The 21,219-nt window shown below is 40.6% G+C and overlaps 1 protein-coding gene across 10 annotated transcripts in view; it reads right to left on the bottom strand.

The window, feature by feature from the left end:
* The window catches only part of UTRN (utrophin), a 508,091-nt gene that overhangs the window by 2,514 nt on the left and 484,358 nt on the right, over positions 1–21,219 (bottom strand). For 7 of the 10 annotated variants that reach the window (XM_089922090.1, XM_089922091.1, XM_089922086.1 and 4 more), the window contains 4 exons: positions 18,644–18,802; positions 18,013–18,253; positions 14,723–14,831; positions 13,302–13,394 (listed from right to left, as the gene is read on the bottom strand). In XM_089922090.1, coding sequence (XP_089778216.1) covers positions 13,302–13,394; positions 14,723–14,831; positions 18,013–18,253; positions 18,644–18,802 — 602 coding nt within the window. Of the gene's footprint in view, positions 1–1,834; positions 1,858–13,301; positions 13,395–14,722; positions 14,832–18,012; positions 18,254–18,643; positions 18,803–21,219 lie in introns of all 10 variants that reach the window. The other 3 variants (XM_089922087.1, XM_089922088.1, XM_089922085.1) reach the window with 3 other exon arrangements.

The raw sequence follows: 21,219 nt of genomic DNA, 5'->3' as shown, positions 1-21,219 counted from the left end.
GGCCAATGTACATAGGCAAGGGAGGATAGAAATCCAGGCCACACTCAGGGTAGTGGCATCAACCTTTCGAAGAGAAGGTCAAACAGTTTGGTCCATCATCCTTAAAACCCATGTCCTCAAATTCTTCTCTGAATGCACCTTTCACTTGCATGCTCTAATGGATATCTGGATCTGCCCTGAAGACACAGCTTCAACCCAGGACTGTTTTTCATCCCTCACACTCCTCAGATACTGGATAGGTCCATACTGTGCTCTCCACAGCACTTTCTCCCTCTCCTCCCTAAAAATACCCAGCTTTGACTCTCCTGTCATCAGACTATACCACCCACTATGCAGTCATCTTCTGGTCCCTTGGTTCACGTCCCCTTACCTCTTGAAGAAAAAATGGCTCACTGTCACTATTTTTAAATGTTCATGATTTCAGTGCTCACATAGATGATGCTTCCAAAATTCTGGCCTCTTAGTTCCTTGAGCTCCTCTCCTCTGAGAATCCGTCCTCACCCTTCTCAGCCACTCATTCAAAGTTGCAAATTTGGACCATCACCAATACCTGCGTCCCCTCCAACATTTCAATTTCAATCATCCCACTTTCTGACAACCCACCTGTACCTTTCCAGCTGACTTCCACTAGGACCCCAACTTCACCCATCCTTTGGTGCTACAACCCATTGATATTTGGTCTCCCATACCTAACGCATCCTCACTTCTCTTCCTACCAAACTCAGGTGCTTGTTCAATCATTATCGTCAACCCTTTGCCTCTTCCCTTGAACTGCTGTACTCTCTTGGCCAAACCACAACTTCAACTTTGGTTAAATGCAATACTTGGCCTACTCTGGTACTGTGCTCATGAACTTGAATGTTGCTGAAGGGCCACACATAGCCCTGCAGACAGGCCTCAGGTTAAATTCATGAGCGAGAAAGTGGTGGCCATTAATGCTGCCTGGCAGTCAGTCTATTTCTCTATCCATGTGCTCTCCTGAGCTCCAAGCAGCTACTACACATGCTCCAGTCTCTCCTCACACCTCCGATGCTTCCTCGCCATCCGCACTCTCTGCTGAAGCCCCTGCTTCTGACTCACTAAGACAACAGAAGAAGCCAGAAGGCTCTTACTCTCTGGGATGAGGTTCTTCCTTCTCACGAGCTCTCACACCGCATCCAGTAATCTACTTCATATGCCTTTGTTGTCCCTCCAGTTACTGAAGATGAACCACCTGTGCTTCTCCTTAAGCTCTCAGCCCCTCTTGCCATTTAGGCGGTAACACAATCAGAGGGTTCACTGTTTCGAAAAGATTCATAAACAAGTTCATGAGACAAAGTGTTCTCCAAAGATTTACTGTGGTCTTGGGACACCTTGTTTCTAAGAGCACCTGGTAAAGAACATACTGACAGGCACATGGCTATAGCTGCCAACAGTTCTCAGCAAAATTTTAAATGAAAAATCAAAACCTTTTCCCCTCAAAGTAACAAAACCACCTTTGTGTACCGCTCCAGTCATTGCTTTTAAGTCTGTGATAGCTACCTTAAGTAGATACCTGGGAGAACGGTGTCAGTCAAATCTATCCAGGGTAACTTTATATAGTACACATGAGGCCTTTAAAAAGCTGTTTGAATGCAAAAGGTCAAGCACTTGGCATTTTGGGCATTTGGAAGGACTGGCTTGGGAGGGGTCCCCCTCCCTGGACTGACAAACTGTTGTATTCAATCAACGAACATGTCAAGCAAGTTTACTCATTTACATGGGGAATAAAGTAGCACTAAAATCGATGGTAGCTAATCACTTACTCTAGGTTATAATCTATAACACCTAAACCAATCAACCCATTAACTCTTACCTGTGGCCTGCTGGGGAGATTTGCTGAAAGAGAAAACAAAAGTAATCAACTGAAGTTGGTACTGTGGTTCCCCCTTTCAGGCATGCAAAAGTGTGGACTGTACCATTCCCAGCTGTTAAGTGGATGTTAATAAGAAAAGAAGAACAGGTTTGGGATTTTTTTTTTTTTTGCCTAGATGCTTTAACAGGGCTAGTTTCCCTAGTTAGCTTCTCATATCTCATGTGCTGTAAGATACAAAAATTCCACCCAAATATGCAAAAGATATGCCAGCTCTCTCAAATAAGTACACACTAAAGCATTCAGTGAGTAATTAGTTTTGCAAAAGAAATCTTAAAATTTCCTGCTGAAATCACGCCACATATTTAGTTTATGTATTAGAACAGAGCAAATTCTGTACATTCTACTGAATAGTACAGGTTCTGACCAAGAGGTCATTGGTGAAATGAAGGAGCCCGAATCTTTAGTTTCCGCCACCCTTACCCCAAAGGCTAGGAAGACTGTGGCGATGTGTTTGCAGGAAAGGTCTGGCCTAGTCCTCAGCACTCAGAAGTCTTCTAGGAACTGGGGCTACTTGTGCCTTCCATGCGCTCAGTTAAGAGCAACAGAGAACTTAGAATATGGTGTCTAATTTGCCTTTGCATCTGAGCAGCTCAATTCCTTCTCGGTTACAGAGGCCATGGGACAGTGTAGCTGATCTGGTGCGACCTGGGAGGGCAGGCACTAGCAAGCCTCTTCTTTAACGCCTCTGCTTTTTCATCTCTCCCTTTTACGGTGCCATCTCAAAATGACTGGACTGGTACTCAACCCTGGGGGACAGAGGGAGCTCCACCCCCAGTGATGGTAACATCTTTTCTGGGTCAAATAAGAACTGTCCCTAATCAAACAGCATGTTACTCCTTTCATCTCTCATTTTTATTTTTGCTGAGGGAAAAAAAAGACATCTGTGACCACATAGTGGGTGCTTTGTGAGAAAGAACGCAAGAAGGGCAACTTTCTTATGATGCCTGGAGGGAAAGTGTGAGCCCCAGCAGTACTGGGGGGAATGATCAGGTTAAAAAAGCCTAGTCCTACCAGGTATGTAAATTATATCAGGAGAAAAAGAGTGGATCTCCTTACACATATGGGAACTACACCTATATGGGAACCACACCATCCTGAGGGGAAGCTTAGTTGCATTAGCATGAAGTATGCCATAGGCAGAGTTCTGCGTCTCTTCTAAGTAACGAATACCCAAATCCAAACAGAAATCAAATCCATTTTGCTCCAAATCAACATTTTAACCCTATAGTCTTATAAATCATACTGAAAAAAATCATACAAGTATATTTTTTAAAGAAATCAGGAAAACACTGCATTGTAGTAGGTCTTGAGATTTTGATGAACGTCAGTCAAGCTTAATAAATATAGGCAGAAGGAGACCTTCAAGATGGCAGAGGAGTAAGACGCGGAGATCACCTTCCTCCACACAAATACATCAGAAATACATCTACATGTGGAACAGCTCCTAGAGAACACCTACTGAATGCTGGCAGAAGACCTCTGACTTCCCAAAAGGCTTTTTTCTTTTGCCCTACTCTCCACGCACCTGGGTAGGGCAAAAGAGAAGAGATAAAACAAAGACAAAAGAATAGGGACAGGACCTGCACCGCTGGGAGGGAGCTGTGAAGGAGGAAAAGTTTCAACACATTAGGAAGCCCCTTCACTGGCAGAGAACGGGGTGGGCTTGGGGGAAGCTTCGGAGCCATGGAGGAGAGCACAGCAACAGGGGTGCGGAGGGCAAATCGGAGAGATTCCCGCACAGAGGATCGGTGCCAACCAGCACTCACCAGCCCGAGAGGCTTGTCTGCTCACCCGCCGGGGTGGGCGGGGGCTGGGAGCTGAGGCTCGGGCTTTGGAGGTCGGATCCCCGGGAGAGGACTGGGGTTGGCTGTGTGAACACAGCTTGAAGGGGGCTAGGGAGCCACAGCCAGCCGGGAGGGAGTCCGGGGAAAAGTCTGGAGCTGCCGAAGAGGCAAGAGACCTTCGTTTCGGGGTGTGTGAGGAGAGGGGATTCCTTCCCAGTGTGCCCACAGAAGGCAGAGCACTGCCTAAGTGAGCTCCAGAGACGGGTGCGAGCCACGGCTATCAGCTCGGAACACAGAGACGGGCATGAACGGCTAATGCTGCTGCCGCTGCCACCAAGAATCCTGTGTGCAAGCACAGGTCACTATCCACACCTCCCCTCCCGGGAGCCTGTGCAGCCCGCCACTGCCAGGGTCCTGTGATCCAAGGACAACTTCCCCGGAAAAACACATGGTGCGCCTCAGGCTGCTGCAACGTCACACTGGCCTCTGCGGCTGCAGGCTCGCCCTGCATTCCAATTATGACTATCATAGCCCCCGCCCCCGCCCCCGCCCCGGCCTGAGTATGGAAGAGAGCCCTCATCAGGGCTGCTTTAACCCCCTCCTGTCTGGGCGGGGAACAGACTCCTGAGGGCGGTCTACACACAGAGGCGGGGCCAAAAGCCAAGCTGAACCCTAGGAGCTGCGGGAACATGAAAAGAAAGGGAAATTTCTCTGTGCAGTCTCAGGAGCAGCAGATTAAATCCTCAGTCAACTTGATGGACCCTGCCACTGTGGAATACCTGAAGAGACAACAAATGTTCCCAAAATTGAGGCGGTGGACTTTGGGAGCAACTGTAGACTTGGGGTTGGTTTTCTGTGTCTGATTTGATGTTTATCTTAGTTTAGTATTTACTGCTTATTATCATTGGTGGAGTTGATTATTGGTTTGGTTGCTCTCTTCCTTTTATATATATATATATATTTTTTTTTTTTTTCCTTTTTCTCTTTTTGTGAGTATGTCTATGCTTCTTTGTGTGATTTTCTCTGTATAGGTTTGCTTTTACCATTTGTCCTGGGGTTCTGTCTGTTGGTTTTTTTGTTTTTGTTTTTGCTTTTCTCTCTTCCTTTTCTTCTGAGCCGTGTGGCTGACAGGGTCTTGGTGCTCCGGCCGGGTCTCAGGCCTGAGCCTCCGAAATGGGAGGGCCGAGGCCAGGACACTGGACTACCAGAAACCTCCCAGCCGCACTTAAGATATCTCCCAGAGATCTTCGTCTCAACCCAGCTCCACCTAACGGCCAGCATGCTCCAGTGCAGCACACCCCATGCCAAATGATTAGCAAGACAGGAACACAACCCCACCCATTAGCAGAGAGGCTGCCTAAAGTCATACTAAGTTCACAGACACTCCAAAACACACCACCAGACACAGCCCTGCCCACCAGAAGGACAAGATACAGCCCCACCTACCAGAATACAGGCACCAGTCCCTGACACCAGGAGGCCTACACAAGCCACTGAAACAACTGCACCCACTGGGGGCAGACACCAAAAAAACCCAGGAACTACGAACCTGCAGCCTGCAAAAAGGAGACCCCAAACACAGTAAGTTAAACAAAATGAGAAGACAGAGAAATATGCAGCAGATGAAAGAGCAAGGTAAAAACCCACCAGACCAAACAAATTAAGAGGAAATAGACAATCTACCTGAAAAAGAATCCAGAGTAATGATAGTAAAGATGTTTCAAAGTCTCGGAAACAGAATGGAGAAAATACAAGAAATGTTTAACAAGGACCTAGAAGAACTAAAGAGCAAACAAACGATGAACAACACAATAAATGAAATGAAAAATATTCTAGAAGGAATCAATAGCAGAATAACTGAGGCAGAAGAACAGATAAGTGACCTGGAATATAAAATAGTGGAAATGACCACCATAGAGCAGAATAAAGAAAAAAGAATGAAAAGAATTGAGGACACTCTCAGAGACCTCTGGGACAGCATTAAATTCATCAACATTCAAATTATAGGGGTCCCAGAAGAAGAAGAGAAAAAGAAGAGTCTGAGAAAATATGTGAAGAGATTATAGTTGAAAACTTCCCTAACATGGGAAAGGAAATAGTTAATCAAGTCCAGGAAGCACAGAGACTCCCATACATTATTTACAGGATAAATCCAAGTAGAAACACTCCAAGACACATATTAATCAAACTATCAAAAATTAAATACAAAGAAAAAATATTAAAAGAAGCAAGGGAAAAACAACAAATAACATACAAAGGAATCCCCATAAGGTTAACAGCTGATCTTTCAGCAGAAACTCTGCAAGCCAGAAGGGACTGGCAGGACATATTTAAAGTGATGAAAGGGAAAAACCTACAACCAAAATTACTCTACCCAGTAAGGATCTCATCTAGATTTGACAGAGAAATTAAAACCTTTACAGACAAGCAAAAGGTAAGAGAATTCAGCACCACCAAACCAGCTTTACAACAAATGCTAAAGGAACTTCTCTAGGCAGGAAACACAAGAGAAGGAAAAGACCTACAATAACAAACCCAAAACAATTAATAAAATGGTAATAGGAATGTACATATGGTTAATTACCTTAAAAGTAAATGGATTAAATGCTCCAACCAAAAGACACAGACTGGCTGAAGGGATACAAAGACAAAACCCATACATATGCTGTCTACAAGAGACCCACATCAGACCTAGGGACATATACAGACACAAAGTGAGGGGATGGAAAAAGATACTCCATGCAAATGGAAATCAAAAGAAAGCTGGATTAGCAATACTCCTATCAGAAAAAATAGACTTTAAAATAAAGACTATTAGAAGAGACAAAGAATGACACTACATAATGATCAAGGGATCAATCCAAGAAGAAGATATAACAATTGTAATTATTTATGCACCCAACATAGGAGCACCTCAATATATAAGACAAATGCTAACAGCTATAAAAGGGGAAATCAACGGTAACACAATCATAGTAGGAGGCTTTTACACCCCACTTTCACCAATGCACAGATCATCCAAAAAGAAAATAAATAAGGAAACACAAGCTTTAAAAGACACATTAGACCAGACAGACTTAATTGATATTTATAGAACATTCCATCCAAAAATAACAGAATACACTTTCTTCTCAAGTGCTCATGGAACATTCTCCAGTATAGATCATATCTTGGGTCACAAATCAAGCCTCGGTAAGTTTAAGAAAACTGAAATCATATCAAGTATCTTTTCCAACCACAATGCTATGAGACTAGATATCAATTACAGGAAAAAAATGTAAAAAATACAAACACATGGAGGCTAAACAATATGCTACTAAATGACCAAGAGATCACTGAAGAAATCAAAGACAAAATCAAAAAATACCTAGAAACAAATGACAGTGAAAACACGACGACCCAAAACCTATGGGATGCAGCAAAAACAGTTCTAAGAGGGAAGTTTACTGCCATACAATCCTACCTCAAGAAACAAGAAACATCTCAAATAAACAACCTAACCTTGTACCTAAAGCAATTAGAGAAAGAAAAACAAAGGAACCTCCAAGGTTAGCAGAACCATAAAGATCAGATCAGAAATAAATGAAACTGAAAGAGAAATTGAGGAAGCAATCCCACTTACCATAGCAACAAAAAGAATAAAATACCTAGGAGTAAAGCTTCCTAAGGAGACAAAAGACCTGTATGCAGAAGACTATGAGACACTGATGAAAGAAATTAAAGATGACACAAACAGATGGAGAGATATAACATGTCCTTGGATTGGAAGAATCAACATTGTGAAAATGACTATACTACCCAAAGCAATCTACAGATTCAATGCAATCCCTATCAAATTACCAAAGGCATTTTTTACAGAACTAGAATGAAAAATTTTACAATTTGTATGGAAACGCAAAAGATCCTGAATAGCCAAAGCAATCTTGAGAAAGAAAAACGGAGTTGGAGGAATCAGGATCCTGGACTTCAGACTATACTACAAAGCTACAGTAATCAAGACAATATGGTACTGGCACAAAAACAGAAATATAGATCAATGGAACAGGATAGAAAGCCCAGAGGTAAACCCATGCACATATGGTCACCTTATCTTTGACAAAGGAGGCAAGAATATACAATGGAGAAAAGACAGCCTCTTCAATAAGTTGTGCTGGGAAACTGGACAGTTACATGTAAAAGAACGAAATTAGGGGCTTCCCTGGTGGTGCTGTGGTTGAGAGTCCACCTGCCAATGCAGGGGACACAGGTTCGTGCCCCAGTCTGGGAAGATCCCACATGCCGCGGAGCGGCTGGGCCCGTGAGCCATGGCTGCTGAGCCTGTGCGTCCGGAGCCCGTGCTCCACAACAGGAGAGGCCACAACAGTGAGAGGCCCGTGTATCGCAAAAAAAAAAAAAAGAACGAAATTAGAACATTTCTTAACACCATACACAAAAATAAACTCAAAATGCATTAAAGACCTAAATGTAAGGCCAGACACTATAAAACTCTTAGAGGAAAACATAGGCAGAACACTCTATGACATAAATCACAGCAAGATCCTTTTTGACCCACCTCCCAGAGGAATGGAAAAAAAAACAAAAATAAACAAATGGGACCCAATGAAGTTTAAACGCTTTTCCACAGCAAAGGAAACCATAAACAAGACGAAAAGACAACCCTCAGAATGGGAGAAAATATTTGCAAATGAAGAAACTGACAAAGCATTCATCTCCAAAACATACACACAGCTCATGCAGCTCAATATCAAAAAAACAAACAACCCAATCCAAAAATGGGCAGAAGACCTAAATAGACATTTCTCCAAAGAAGACATACAGATGGCCAAGAGGCACATGAAAAGTTGTTCAACATCACTAATTGTTAGAGAAATGCAAATCAAAACTACAATGACGTATCACCTCACACCAGTTAGAATGGGCATCATCAGAAAATCTACAAACAACAAATCCTGGAGAGGGTGTGGAGAAAAGGGAACCCTCTTGCACTGTTGGTGGGAATGTAAATTGATACAACCACTATGGAGAACAGTATGGAGGTTCCTTAAAAAACTAAAACTAGAGCTACCACATGACCCAGCAATCCCACTACTGGGTATATACTGTGAGAAAACCATAATTCAAAAAGAGTCATGTACCACAATGTTCATTGCAGCACTATTTACAATAGCCAGGACATGGAAGCAGCCTAAGTGTCCGTCGACAGTTGAATGGATAAAGAAGATGTGGCACATATATATAATGGAATATTACTCAGCCATAAAAAGAAACGAAATTGAGTTATTTGTGGTGAGGTGGATGGACCTAGAGTTTGCCATACAGAGTGAAGTAAGTCAGAAAGAGAAAAACAAATATTGTATATTAACGCATATATGTGGAATCTAAAAAAAATAAATAAATGGTTCTGAAGAACCTAGGCGCAGGACAGGAATAAAGATGCAGACGTAGAGAATGGACTTGAGGACACAGGGTGGGAGAAGGGTAAGCTGGGACGAGGTGAGAGAGTGGCATGGACATATATACACTACCAAATGTAAGACAGATAGCTAGTGGGAAGCAGCCACATAGCACAGGGATATCAGCTTGGTGCTTTGTGACCAGCTAGAGGGGTGGGATAGGGAGGGTGAGAGGGAGGGAGACATAAGAGGGAGGGGATATGGGGACATATGTATACATATAGCTGATTCACTTTGTTATACAGCAGAAACTAACACAACATGGTAAAGCAATTATACTCCAATAAAGATGTTAAAAAATAAATAAAAATTTAAAAAATAAAAACCATTAAGCACTATAAAAAAAAACATAGCTAGTGGGAAGTAGCTGCATAGCACAGGGAGACCAGCTCGGTGCTTTGTGACCACCTCAAGGGGTGGCATAGGGAGGTTGGGAGGGAGGCACAAGAGGGAGTGGATATGGGGATATATGTATACATATAGCTGATTCACTTTGTTATACAGCAGAAACTAACACAACATGGTAAAGCAATTATACTCTAATAAAGATGTTATAAATAAATAAATATAGGCAATTCACAGTGAAAGTATGCTTGTAGATAAAAAAAGTGAAAAAGCATTTATTGGTCTATTAGTAAAAAATAATATTCAGCTTACTACTAGTATCATATATATTTGGATGATACAAATGAAAAAAACCAACAAAAGATTTTACACTAAAAAAATTAGTTACAGCAGTCAGTGGAAATTTTAGTATGTTGGATATAGGCAACAGAATTAAATTCCCTTCATTAACTCCTCGCCAGGAAGAGACGGAAATGCTTGCCTCTCTGCTCTGAAATTCAATGTAAATAATTAAAAGAAAATTTTAAAAGGCCATAATTCAAGGATGCTATCAGGACCAAGTGGGATATTAATCCAAGATAGAGGAATTCTAAAGTGTTATGTGCAACAATATACAGACACAGTAAGAAAGAAAAAGTCATGTTTAAGTAGGCAATTCATGCAATTAGGATTTAAGAATACAATTTCATTTTAATTCCTAGACTTCCAGGAGTGGAAATTCACTTGTGACCATGCTAATTTTTAATTCACAAAGGATCAAAAGTCAAGGTTAACATGCAGATCTCAATTCATTGTATGCTGGTGACAAGCAATTTAAAGTTCTTGTTAGTTACAGGGGCTCAAGGGATTGGTTTGCCATTAGGAGGATGCCAATCTGATTTGCTTTCAAAAAATCCTCCAAAGGTGGTCAGTAAGTTTCAGGAATGCGAAGGCTTATTAAAATATTTGCTAGCTTGAGCAACTTAAAAGGGGCAACAAAGCTAAGGAATCCTACAGAATCTTCTAAGTACTATCTGGGGGAAACTTCAACAACTAAACCTTCCTTCCCAGTGGGAATATGTAATCATTCATTCATTCACTCATTCAATTCAGAAATGTATTGAGCACCAAATCTATGGCAGGTGCTTATTTCTATTCTGCATCCATTTTCTTAAAGAGTTTAATAACTTTAGGCAGAACTTAAAAAATATATATCAATTTTACCAATAAATCAGTTACACCTTTATTTTTCTGGAAAGCGGTCCCTATCTTGGAGATTTTTATATTATCAAAGCAAAGTACAACATATAAATACCAAGAAGAGAAATCTAAACCCAAATTAATAGCAGAACCTCGGAAACAAAAAATAATAAGATCTAAATTTAAAAGGATTTCTAAAATAATACTATCGTCATTTCCTATATGGGATGTACTTGAGCTCTTCAAAATAACATATGACTAGTAATACTCATCCACAGAAAACTATAAATATTACAAATATTTGTGAATGTGCAAACTTTGTAAGAACACAGAGCCACATCCTGTTAAGGAATCTTGGGTTTCTGCAACTCACCCTCACAATAGAGAATTGCACAGGTGAGAAGGCACCAGTGCAAAGTGGGAGTTTAACCTGTCATGTGGATCCCACTGAAGATATATACTGTTCTCAGGAACCCATAATAGCAATTAATGGCTAATAAGATACCAACCAATGGGAATTTTACACTTGCCTTTAAGGGAAGCCAAAAAATGAAATGAATGCACCCCTCTCTTAAGAGTTATTTTTGCCCTATAGTTATGTTATTATTTATTTTTAATTATATTCTCTTGTAAAATATGACATAGATCAGCCTTATACAATATCTCCATATAAGAATATACTGTGAAAAAGATTTAAGAGTAACTGCTTAAAAAAAATTAAACTTTTAAAACATATCATGAATTCTTGTATAAAAATTTTAATATGGAAATTATACATTTTATATCCACTAGAAAGAATATATTTAAATATATTTCCCATGCTAGCTCTCACTGCCAATTGACTTTTAACTTGAAAATATCCATTATGATAGTTGAATAAAAACTTCTAAACAGGTTTGACTTACAGAATTTGTTCTTAACTAATTATTAATGTATTTGGATTTAAGCTGAACTAAAAAGTAATTTAATTTTGAAACTCTGGCTTATAAAGACTATGATGAGGGTTCATGTAGCCATTAAGTAAAATATAATGTGGAACCAACATCTCTATTAAATTTAACCTTGAATTATAATTAATACAAAGATTTAATCTGTTCATCTATTATGGCTGTTATAGAGCCTAGTAAATAAGTAACAATCTGATAGCATATGGGCTTCACCTGACCCTCTGAAGCTTCTGTGATACTCTACAGGGCCAAAAACCTCTGCGTGCGTGCGTGCGTGCGTGTGTGTGTGTGTATGCACATGCTTTTTGGGGATGAGCACGAAGATTGATATATGGTACATAAGATTCTGCAAACTTTGAGAAATGAAATTACAAATAATAACCTGGGAAATTATATGCTCCCAAGTATAAATATATTTATGGACTTGTGGAAACTGCCATATGTCCTTTAGGCAATTACTTCTGAAAATTCAGAGGAGATTATATTTCAAATAGCTGTTTCCACTTCCCACTAAGGCTGGCATTCTGTAAACTGTAGAGTGGTATAAATTGAAGCATACTTTTTAAACGAAGTCAATATATCGTGTTTACCTACACTCCTGATAATGTCTTTTCCCTCATTTAAAATGATATTTTCTGAGAGGATGGAAAAGGGTGCGATGAGAAGCTGTTTTTTATATATATATATATATATATATATATATATATATATATATATATATACACTACATATACAGGATATATGATATATAACAGTATATGCATATACTAAAATCTTAGTCTAATAGCTGACTAGATTTAATCACCCTGAAAATTATAAATGTATTTATAAATAATCATATTTATTTAAAAGATTATTTAAAATATAATTGTAGCACTATATACTATGTATGTACAGTAAACTGTTTGAAACAGCAGAAATGTTTTCTGTGAGAGCTCGGCAGAAACTGCAAGGCATCAAGGTACTGAAAACAAAATGTCTGGGAAAAAAATCAGTAAATAGCCATTATTATATAATTTCCTCTGGGATTTGAACTGTTTTTATTTGGTTATTTTCTGGCTCTTAGTTTTCATATGGAAAATTCACAGGGTCATAATCTGTGGTGCCTTAAATAGTTTGGCCTTTATACAGTGACTATTTTATTCCATGAGAAAAGAACTCCAAAACCAAAAAAAAACCCCAAACCAAAACAAAAAAAAAAAAAAAGGAGGGAAAAAAAAGGAAAATTTGAAAATAATCCCTTTCTACACCTGAATTTGATGACATCAGAAGACAAGGTCTGAAGAGAAGAGAGGGAATTACATTAGAAAAAGCCATTTTCAGACCTTGTTTGGTATGTCACTAAAAGCTCTCTTTTGAAGTAATACATATTTCTTACTATAGCCTGCATTGAAGAGGATAATTTCTCCTTAAAGAGAGGCTTGTTTTATTTGCCTCATGTTATCACTCAGAAGGAAGACCAAAGAATCCCAAAGAGCAGGTTCTCACTGGCCCTGCACCCAGTGATGTGACGGTATCTAGGCTGGGCTTCATTTGCTTCGCCGACATGCGGAATGTTTGATTTATCTTCAAATAATTTACAGTCTTGTTTCTAATATTGGTTTTTGTTATCTTACCAAAGAAGACAAAGGGCCCCACTCAGGAAAAAAGAAATGGAAGGAAAAAGCGTAGCAGTCGCGTTATGATCTTTCATACTCACAGCAGCAAGATGGAAATGTACTGTTGATCTGCTCCATAACCTCTGTGAGGTCTGTGCTGGTGTCATGAGGTGGGGCCAGCAGGTCCTCTGCTGCTGTGACAGCAGATAGAAAGAACAAGAGACACTCTGAAATTAATGTCTGGTCTTCCACCAAAACACAACTTCAGGGAGAAAATACTAGTACTGGCCTCTAAATATCAAGGTGAAAATAGTTCTCCTTATAAAGGATAATTTTAGGGGAAAATTCCAAAACTATTTTTGTATTTTTTTGTGGTAACAGAATTTTACATAATTAAAACTTATTAGATGTTTCTAAAGGAAGAATCCACATGTCAGGGGAAAATTCACGAGTGACAAATAATAGTCATTGCAATTTATTAGTCAGAATTCCACTATTGGGCATTACAAGTATTTTTTCATATGAGAAAGATATTCCATTAATTTTTTTTTCCTTCCTTCCTTTTGGAGACGTCAGCATAGGCTAGCTTATACTGCCACAAAACTACAGGTAGTTTTTTTTTTTGGCCATGCTGCAGGGCATGTGGGATCTTAGTTCCCCGACCAGGGATTGAACCCATGCCCGCTGCAGTGGAAGTGCAGAGTCCTAACCACTGGACCGCCACGGAACTCCCACTAGAGGTATTTTATAAGATACTTTTTACTTTGGTGTTTTTTAGTCTGTAATCGATAGCAAAATAGTCCTCTTATTTAAAAATTAAAATAATATTAATATTTTAGGTTTTCTACAGATTAATGCAGCAAAAGATAAACAAATTAATTTGCTTAAAGTATGTGGTCCTCAGTAGAATTTTAGAACTTAATTTCATCAGTAACAAAATGTCATTCCAGAATGCCTAGTTGACAGGGCCCTTCCTAGCAGCAGTGACAGGTCCCCATTGTGACCAGTGACAGGCTGGGTGGGACTTCAGCCTCAGATGGGGGTGGGAGGGGCAGAAATGTCTGTAGGAGCTAGGATGGAGAAAGCAGAACACTAAGTCTCCAGCCCTAGGCAAAGAAAACTATGTTTGGTGTAATATTCTTTAGTATTTTATTCTGAATGTGTACAAGTATGAAATTTTAGAGACGGGAAATTTACTGAAAATAAGAATTGTTCCTAAGGCAAAGAAAAAAATAAATTGTGCTCATCCCAAAAGGAAAGAGCTCTTTTTCAACTTTCATCAAAATTCAATCCACTACTACACCTTATATAAACAAGCGCATTATAGTTTATTATTCTAAAATGTTTGCTTTTTTGGTATAGTTAAAATGGCTTTGTACTCAGCTGAGACCACAGAGGATACAAATTCCTTTATGCCCTAAGGCACCCATGTGTAAGAATGTTATTTAAAATGAAAAGCAAACAAATGGCAAAGCCCAGAGTAGACCAGGGGAGGGAGTAGCCAAGTCTTGGGGACACGGACCTGCTTGATGGAACTGTGGGCCGGGGTCCGGATCCAGCGAGTAGTTCAGTGCGGATTGCTGAGGTGAAGCCCAGGGGGAGACGCCATTGATTTGGGAATCAGATTCAGGCTGGAATCACATTCAGAGGTTAGAACAGAGGAAAGATTCAAATAACGATTAAAGAAAACATTTCTGTTTCTAACTTCCCCTCCCCAATGACAGATAATTAAATCACATAACATTCTTCACCCTCAGTCATTTTCAAACACATTTTAGCATCAGTTGGTGGGCTCACCAGTATTCACCTGAGGACCAAGTGGTCCTTCCCTTTTGATTTGGGCACCTTGAAGAACTCACTTGGTTATATGGCAAGATTTACCTATCAATGTCAGTGTCATTCCTCAATTGTTCCATTATTTTTATATCAACCAAGTGAATTTGGAAACATGTTTCATTCATCTTTTAAAAAATTAACACTGTTTCTCATACAGTAAATTTATCTAATTTCAAAATTAGCTCATTTTTTATTCAAATCAACATTTAACAGCAATATTGGAGAGTTGGTGAAGAGCACGATTTTGGATTTAGCTGCTTGGATACAAACTCAGTCACTCAGAGCTGAGTAATTCTGAGGAAATTTTTTTTTCTTTTTTTTTTTTTGTGGCTGCACTGCACTGTGGCATGTGGGATCTTTGTTCCCCAACTAGGGATAGAACCCACACCCCAAGCAGTGGAAGCATGGAGTCTTCCCCACCAGGGAAGTCCCTCTGAGGAAATTTTATAATCGTCTGCTTTTTATTTATAAAAACTGGATTTTTTATTTATAAACTAGTGGTAAGAGTGCCTGTGTCAGAGGGTTTTGTGAAGGAGGTGATCAATTAGTATTTCTAAAGCAATTAGAACAGAATCTGACACCTAATAAATACTTCACAAAGGCAGAAAGTTTGAAATTGACAAGTACATGGTCAAACTAGAAAAGTGTGATCCACTGTAAAGGGAATGCAGAAGTTACAATGTTTTTGTTTTGTTTTTTTAAAATATATTTTTAATAAATTTATTTATTCATTTATTTATGGCTGCATAGGGTCTTCATCGTTGGGTCTTCATTGCTGTGTGCGGGCTCTCTCTAGTTGTGGTGAGCGGGGGCTACTCTTCGTTGCGGTGCGTGGGCTTCTCATTGCAGTGGCTTCTCTTGTTTCAGAGCTCGGGCTCTAGGCACGTGGGCTTCAGTACTTGCGGCACACGGGCTCAGTAGTTGTGGCTTGCGGGCTCTAGAGCACAGGCTCAGTAGTTGTGGCACACAGGCTTAGTTGCTCCGTGGCATGTGGGATCTTCCTGGACCAGGGCTCGAACCCATGTCCCCTGCATTGGCAGGCAGATTCTCAACCATTGAGCCACCAGGGAAGTCCCAGTTACAGGGTTTTTGATGCTGATTTTTCCATTACATCTATATAAGCTGAAGTCTGGTAGTTTTGCTAGTTTTTACTATCAGAGTTGAATTTTCCATCAACTTCTGGCATTCATGCTAAGTCATTAAGAAGGGATGAGAGCTCCACAGTCTGGAATATGCAGAGCCATTTAGATATCCGATTTCTTGAAAAGCATTACTGTGCAATTCTGAAGGCTCATGAGCCATTAGGCAGCTCTGTCTAACAGGAGGAAGTTAGTAGGGGGAGGTGAAGGTGAGCAGAAGAGCCTTCGGCTCTCTTAAGAGCATCAACAGACTACAGCAAACAAAGCTTTCAAGCACAGCTTCCTTCTACAACAATTCTACCTATGCAGTAAGTCCTTAATACTCACACTTCATATTCTAAAAGAGTTCCAGAGAAAAGTCATCCCTTACCCAGGCACCATTCAGAAATATCAAATTCACATTACTAACAATGTAGCTTTTCCAGTGTACAGGAGTGGCACCAAGATAAGCTTCAAACATCTCAAAGTACTTAGAGAAAACCAGCCAGGCCTTGGGGAAGGTCTAATGATGCACAATTCCAAAGTAAACCTTCCCCCAAGCAGTCTCACAAAAAGTCTGAAACAGTGACAGACATTCAGAAAGTATAAGGGGTATTCTGTGGCCCACTGCGCAGGTAATGCAAAAATTACACTGTTTTGAATGATTCTGACATGTTAAAAGATACTGATAGCAACTGCGAAAAGATGGTTTTCTAAAACTTGAGAAAATCACTGGAGAGAGAGTTGTTTCTGCCTTTGACTCAATAAATCATTTCTGGAGAAAGTCATTCCTATTCACTGTGTAGGGGCCCCGTACTGCATAGGCCAGAGAAAAAGGCAAAAGATGACATGAATTCTCATGTCAGGGATTCTTCAAGAGAGAAAAGTTCCAGGTCCATTTGCTGGGATTCTATACAACAGACACCTGCTGCAAAGACATCTTCACTACCAGTTCTGTGACATGATGCCTATGCTTTAACTTCTAGATGTAACCAGGTACTTAATTCTCTATAGTGTGTTGTGTCTTTATAGATGATACTACCTTATATATCATACTATTTTGTTATGGTCTCTAACAAGATTGAAGGTAAAAAGGCAGAAGCTGTATCTGATGCTTCTTTTATATCCCAAAGAACAGTGTTTTTCAAAATTGCAGGCTATTACCCGTTGATGAGTTATAAAACCAGCACTAAGAAAGAAAGACAGAAGAAAAATAAGAGGGAGGGAGGGAGGAAGGAAGGAAGGAAGGGAAGAAGGAAAGAAGGAAGGAAAAAAATGGAAAGTAAGAGACAGCATTTTTTAATAACAGCAATTAGCATTCTGTATTCATCATACATGTATGCATTCATCATAATGCAAATTGTATTTTTTATTGTCAAGAAAGTCTGCAAACAACCGCCATAAAACATGTTATGGCAGGAAATAATAGCTATGTTAGGAAATAAAAACTGCAAATTAATAAACATGTTACTTAATTTCTTGAAAATAGCTCATTGGAAGGAGGTTTTACCATGAAGAGTTCCTTTCCCTTAATGCCCACAGATGCTTCTTTCCCAAATGTAATTTATGCAGATATATGTTATAGGATCTTTTGCCTTAAACTTTTCAGAGCTGAGACAGATTTCAGTGTTAAAGAAGAACGGGCAATTCCATCTTAAGCTGGGAAAACGCATTTTTTGGTGCCAGTGAGCCTTTAATGCTTATGTTTGAAGAGGGATTTCTAAGCCAGTCTAAATCCACTATGGAGAGGAGAAACCGGAAGTGAACCTCTCTACCAACTCTGGGACTGAGTCCCATGGGACATGGGACTGGGGCAGATGGGGTGGGGGCAGGTGACATCAAGTTCCGCACACTCTACCTGCTCTAACAGCTGCCGAAGTCGGTGGAGCTGAGACTCCAGCTGCTTGTTGTGATTTTCCAAAATTTGCATCCTAGCCTCCAGCCGACCTTTATGCTGCCTGAGGAGTTTTGCTTCTGCTATAAGTTCTGAATCCTCCGACGTGTGATGAGGAGACACAACAGAGTCTGGAGGGGAGCCAACAGGGAGGCCCCTTCTCAAGTGTTGCTCCTTCAGCTGCTCGTATTCCACTTGCAGATTTCTAGTGTAGAGAAGGGAAAATTGGCATTAGTATTGCATACCTCACCCTCTCACCAAAATTGTCCATGAGCTCCAAATGCAGCCCGTGCTACTTACTTCCTCATAGGTAAAAACACGTACAACCATGATATAAGCAAGCATGAATAAAACTGTGCTTTTAAATAAACAAGTGCTCTAACAGACACCATCCCTGAACCCCGAAATGCAGCTGTAATCTGCAGCCAGCTGCCCAGTGTGTTAATGTCCTCTTAAAAGTTTGCCTCCACTGTACTTCCTGGACAATAGTCCTGAAAAAAGAATGGGTAAGGGTCATGTTGAAGTGAATATGAAAGAATTCCCCATCAGAAGTTTTCCCAGGGTGACACATCTTCTCCTCCCAGGTCTAGCACACCTTTGTTCTTCCTCAAGGTCAGCAATGATCCGCTCCAGTTCTCCGCGTTCTTCCCTCTCTACCGACTTCAGGATCTGAGCGGGACTCTGGGGCTGGCTCACAGGGGACTCCCCTCCGAGCGTCTGGCAGTACTGCTGGATGAGGGCATGCTCGTCCTCCCTATGGAGACAAAGGAGACACACACAAAGGCTCACAGCTGGACACGGATGTCTCTGGAGGTAAAGGAAGGAGAAACGACGATGGTCAGGATGGCTACTGACCCATGGCTGCCTTAAAGCTCAGTGTCCCAATGACCTCATTTTAAAACTCTGGGAAGATACACTATACACACACACCAACATTCCATGCTTTTTGCCTTTGGTCTAACATGTATATCTCACAAACCTTAGAAGAGATATTTTACTCAGCAGAGGATATAAAGTGCAACACTTAAATAGTTAATGTAAAAGACTTTACAGGGAAAATCAATAACTGAATGCCAAAAGAGTGGGTTAAAAGACTGCTAATTAAAAATAAACTGCTATAGACTGTTTCCCTCCCCGAAATTATGCTGAAACCTAATCCCCAGTGTAAAGGTGTGTGGCGGTAGGGTCTTTGGCAGGTGATTAGGTCATGAGGGTGGAGCCTCTAAGATTGGGATTAGTATCCTTATGAAAGAGACCCCAGAGAGCTCCCTTCCTGCTTCTGCCATGTGAGGGAACTACAAAATGACAGCTATGAACCAGGAAGGGGGTCCTCATCAGGTACTAAACCCGCTGGCTCCTTGATCTTGGACTTCCCCGTCTCCAGAACTATGAGAAAAAAATGTTAGTCATTTATAAGCCACCCAGTTTGTAGTCTTTTGCTATAGCAGTCCCAATCAACTAGTTGATTTCACTGTCTTTAGCATGTGGTTAAAAGCAATTTTATAATGCTTTGTAACCCAAAGCGTGGGAGAAGCAAATCCTTATATTCTTTCATTTAAATAGCTTAGCATAAATTATAATTGTAGATATTTATAAAATAGCTACAGATATCTTACTTGGTATTATCAGCATGTCACTTCTAGGATCAATCATTCTGCATTAAACAAGGAACTCCATTTAATTGACTTGGGTTCTCCCACTTTTCTAACTACTTGTCTAATGAACTAGACATATTAATAATGTGGTCAAATCTAATGACTGACAGAAGTATAACAAAGGAGACAAAGTTGATATGTTTATGTGAAGGAAATGCTTATCAGCAAGACTGGAATCCTTCCCTTCTTTTACCAGAGATCCAGTCAGATCTCCTTGTAAATGTGCAAATGACAGACTTCCTGGCTAATACTAGCAGGAGAGTCCTGCTATAGAATACCTTTGGCAGATTGTACCTGATCTGTTTTGATGGCTTTTGGTAAACAAATCCTGGAATCTATGGATTTATAGGATAGGGCTTCAGAAAAACATCTTGCAAGTTATGTAACTATCAGAGTATAAAATGGAGCTATTCCATGACTGAACCAGCTCCCTACTGTGTAAGTGATGTGACTGCAAATATCCCTCAAAGACCTCACCTGTTACCCCGCGGTCAGAGCACATCCTAACGCAGCCAGAAGTAACCTGGTGAGTGGCACGGGCAGTCCTGGACCTTTTGCTTATGAGTACTGCTTGATACTAGGTGAGATCTTTGATTCTGTGAGTCTAATTTGAAAATCCAACCCTGTGTTATCACACTTTACTCTGATAAAGAAGGGACATGAAATTGCATCTGAGGTAGTGAGTTCTTAGAAAAGGTATCTCCTGAGCACTGAGATCAGAGCGATATAAAGAAGGAACTGAAAATAATGACTGTTAGGCCTGCAAAACAGCCAAAGCACAGGTTCAAATGAGCCACTTGCTGATTTACTTTGCTTCCTTTATCAGTAAACCTCCCTAATCTCACCACCTTTCTACTATCAAATGAATGAAAAAGGAGTGGGGGGCTTCCCTGGTGGCGCAGTGGTTGAGAGACCGCCTGCCGATGCGGGTTCATGCCCCGGTCCAGGAAGATTCCACATGCCGCGGAGCGGCTGGGCCCGTGAGCCATGGCCGCTGAGCCTGCGTGTCCGGAGCCTGTGCTCCGTGACCGGAGAGGCCACAGCAGTGAGAGGCCCGCGTACCGCAAAAAAAAAAAAAAAAAAAAAAAAAAGGAGTGGGACTCTTTCAACACAGTTAGAAACTGGAAATAAGAAACATAGATGGGAAGGACTGAAATAAGCTATGGCATCGTCCTTTGATTACCTGTCCTGCGAAAACACCATATGGCTGTGAAATAAATAAGGGAGCCTCTCAGAAGAATCTCATGCTTGCTTCTAAATTTAGAAGGGTGAGGATAAGACGAGAGAATGGGTTCTGCACCAATGCAGAGCAGCAGTGTTTGAAAGCAGAATCCAGGGACTTCCCTGGAGGTACAGTGGTTAAGACTCCACACTTGCACTGCAGGGGGCATGGGTTTGATCCCTGGTCGGGGAACTAAGATCCCACAAGCTATGCAGTGAGGTCAAAAAAATAAATGAAAAAAGAAAGAAAGAAAGCAGAACCCAAAGCTCCTAGGATGCCCATGTAGCAAAATCA

Source organism: Delphinapterus leucas, chromosome 12, assembly GCF_059928025.1.
Source record: "Delphinapterus leucas isolate spDelLeu-1000000601 "Yukka" chromosome 12, BTC_Dleu_Yukka2, whole genome shotgun sequence".
Taxonomy (NCBI): Eukaryota; Metazoa; Chordata; class Mammalia; order Artiodactyla; family Monodontidae; genus Delphinapterus; species Delphinapterus leucas.
This window is presented reverse-complemented; position numbering and strand designations above follow the sequence as displayed.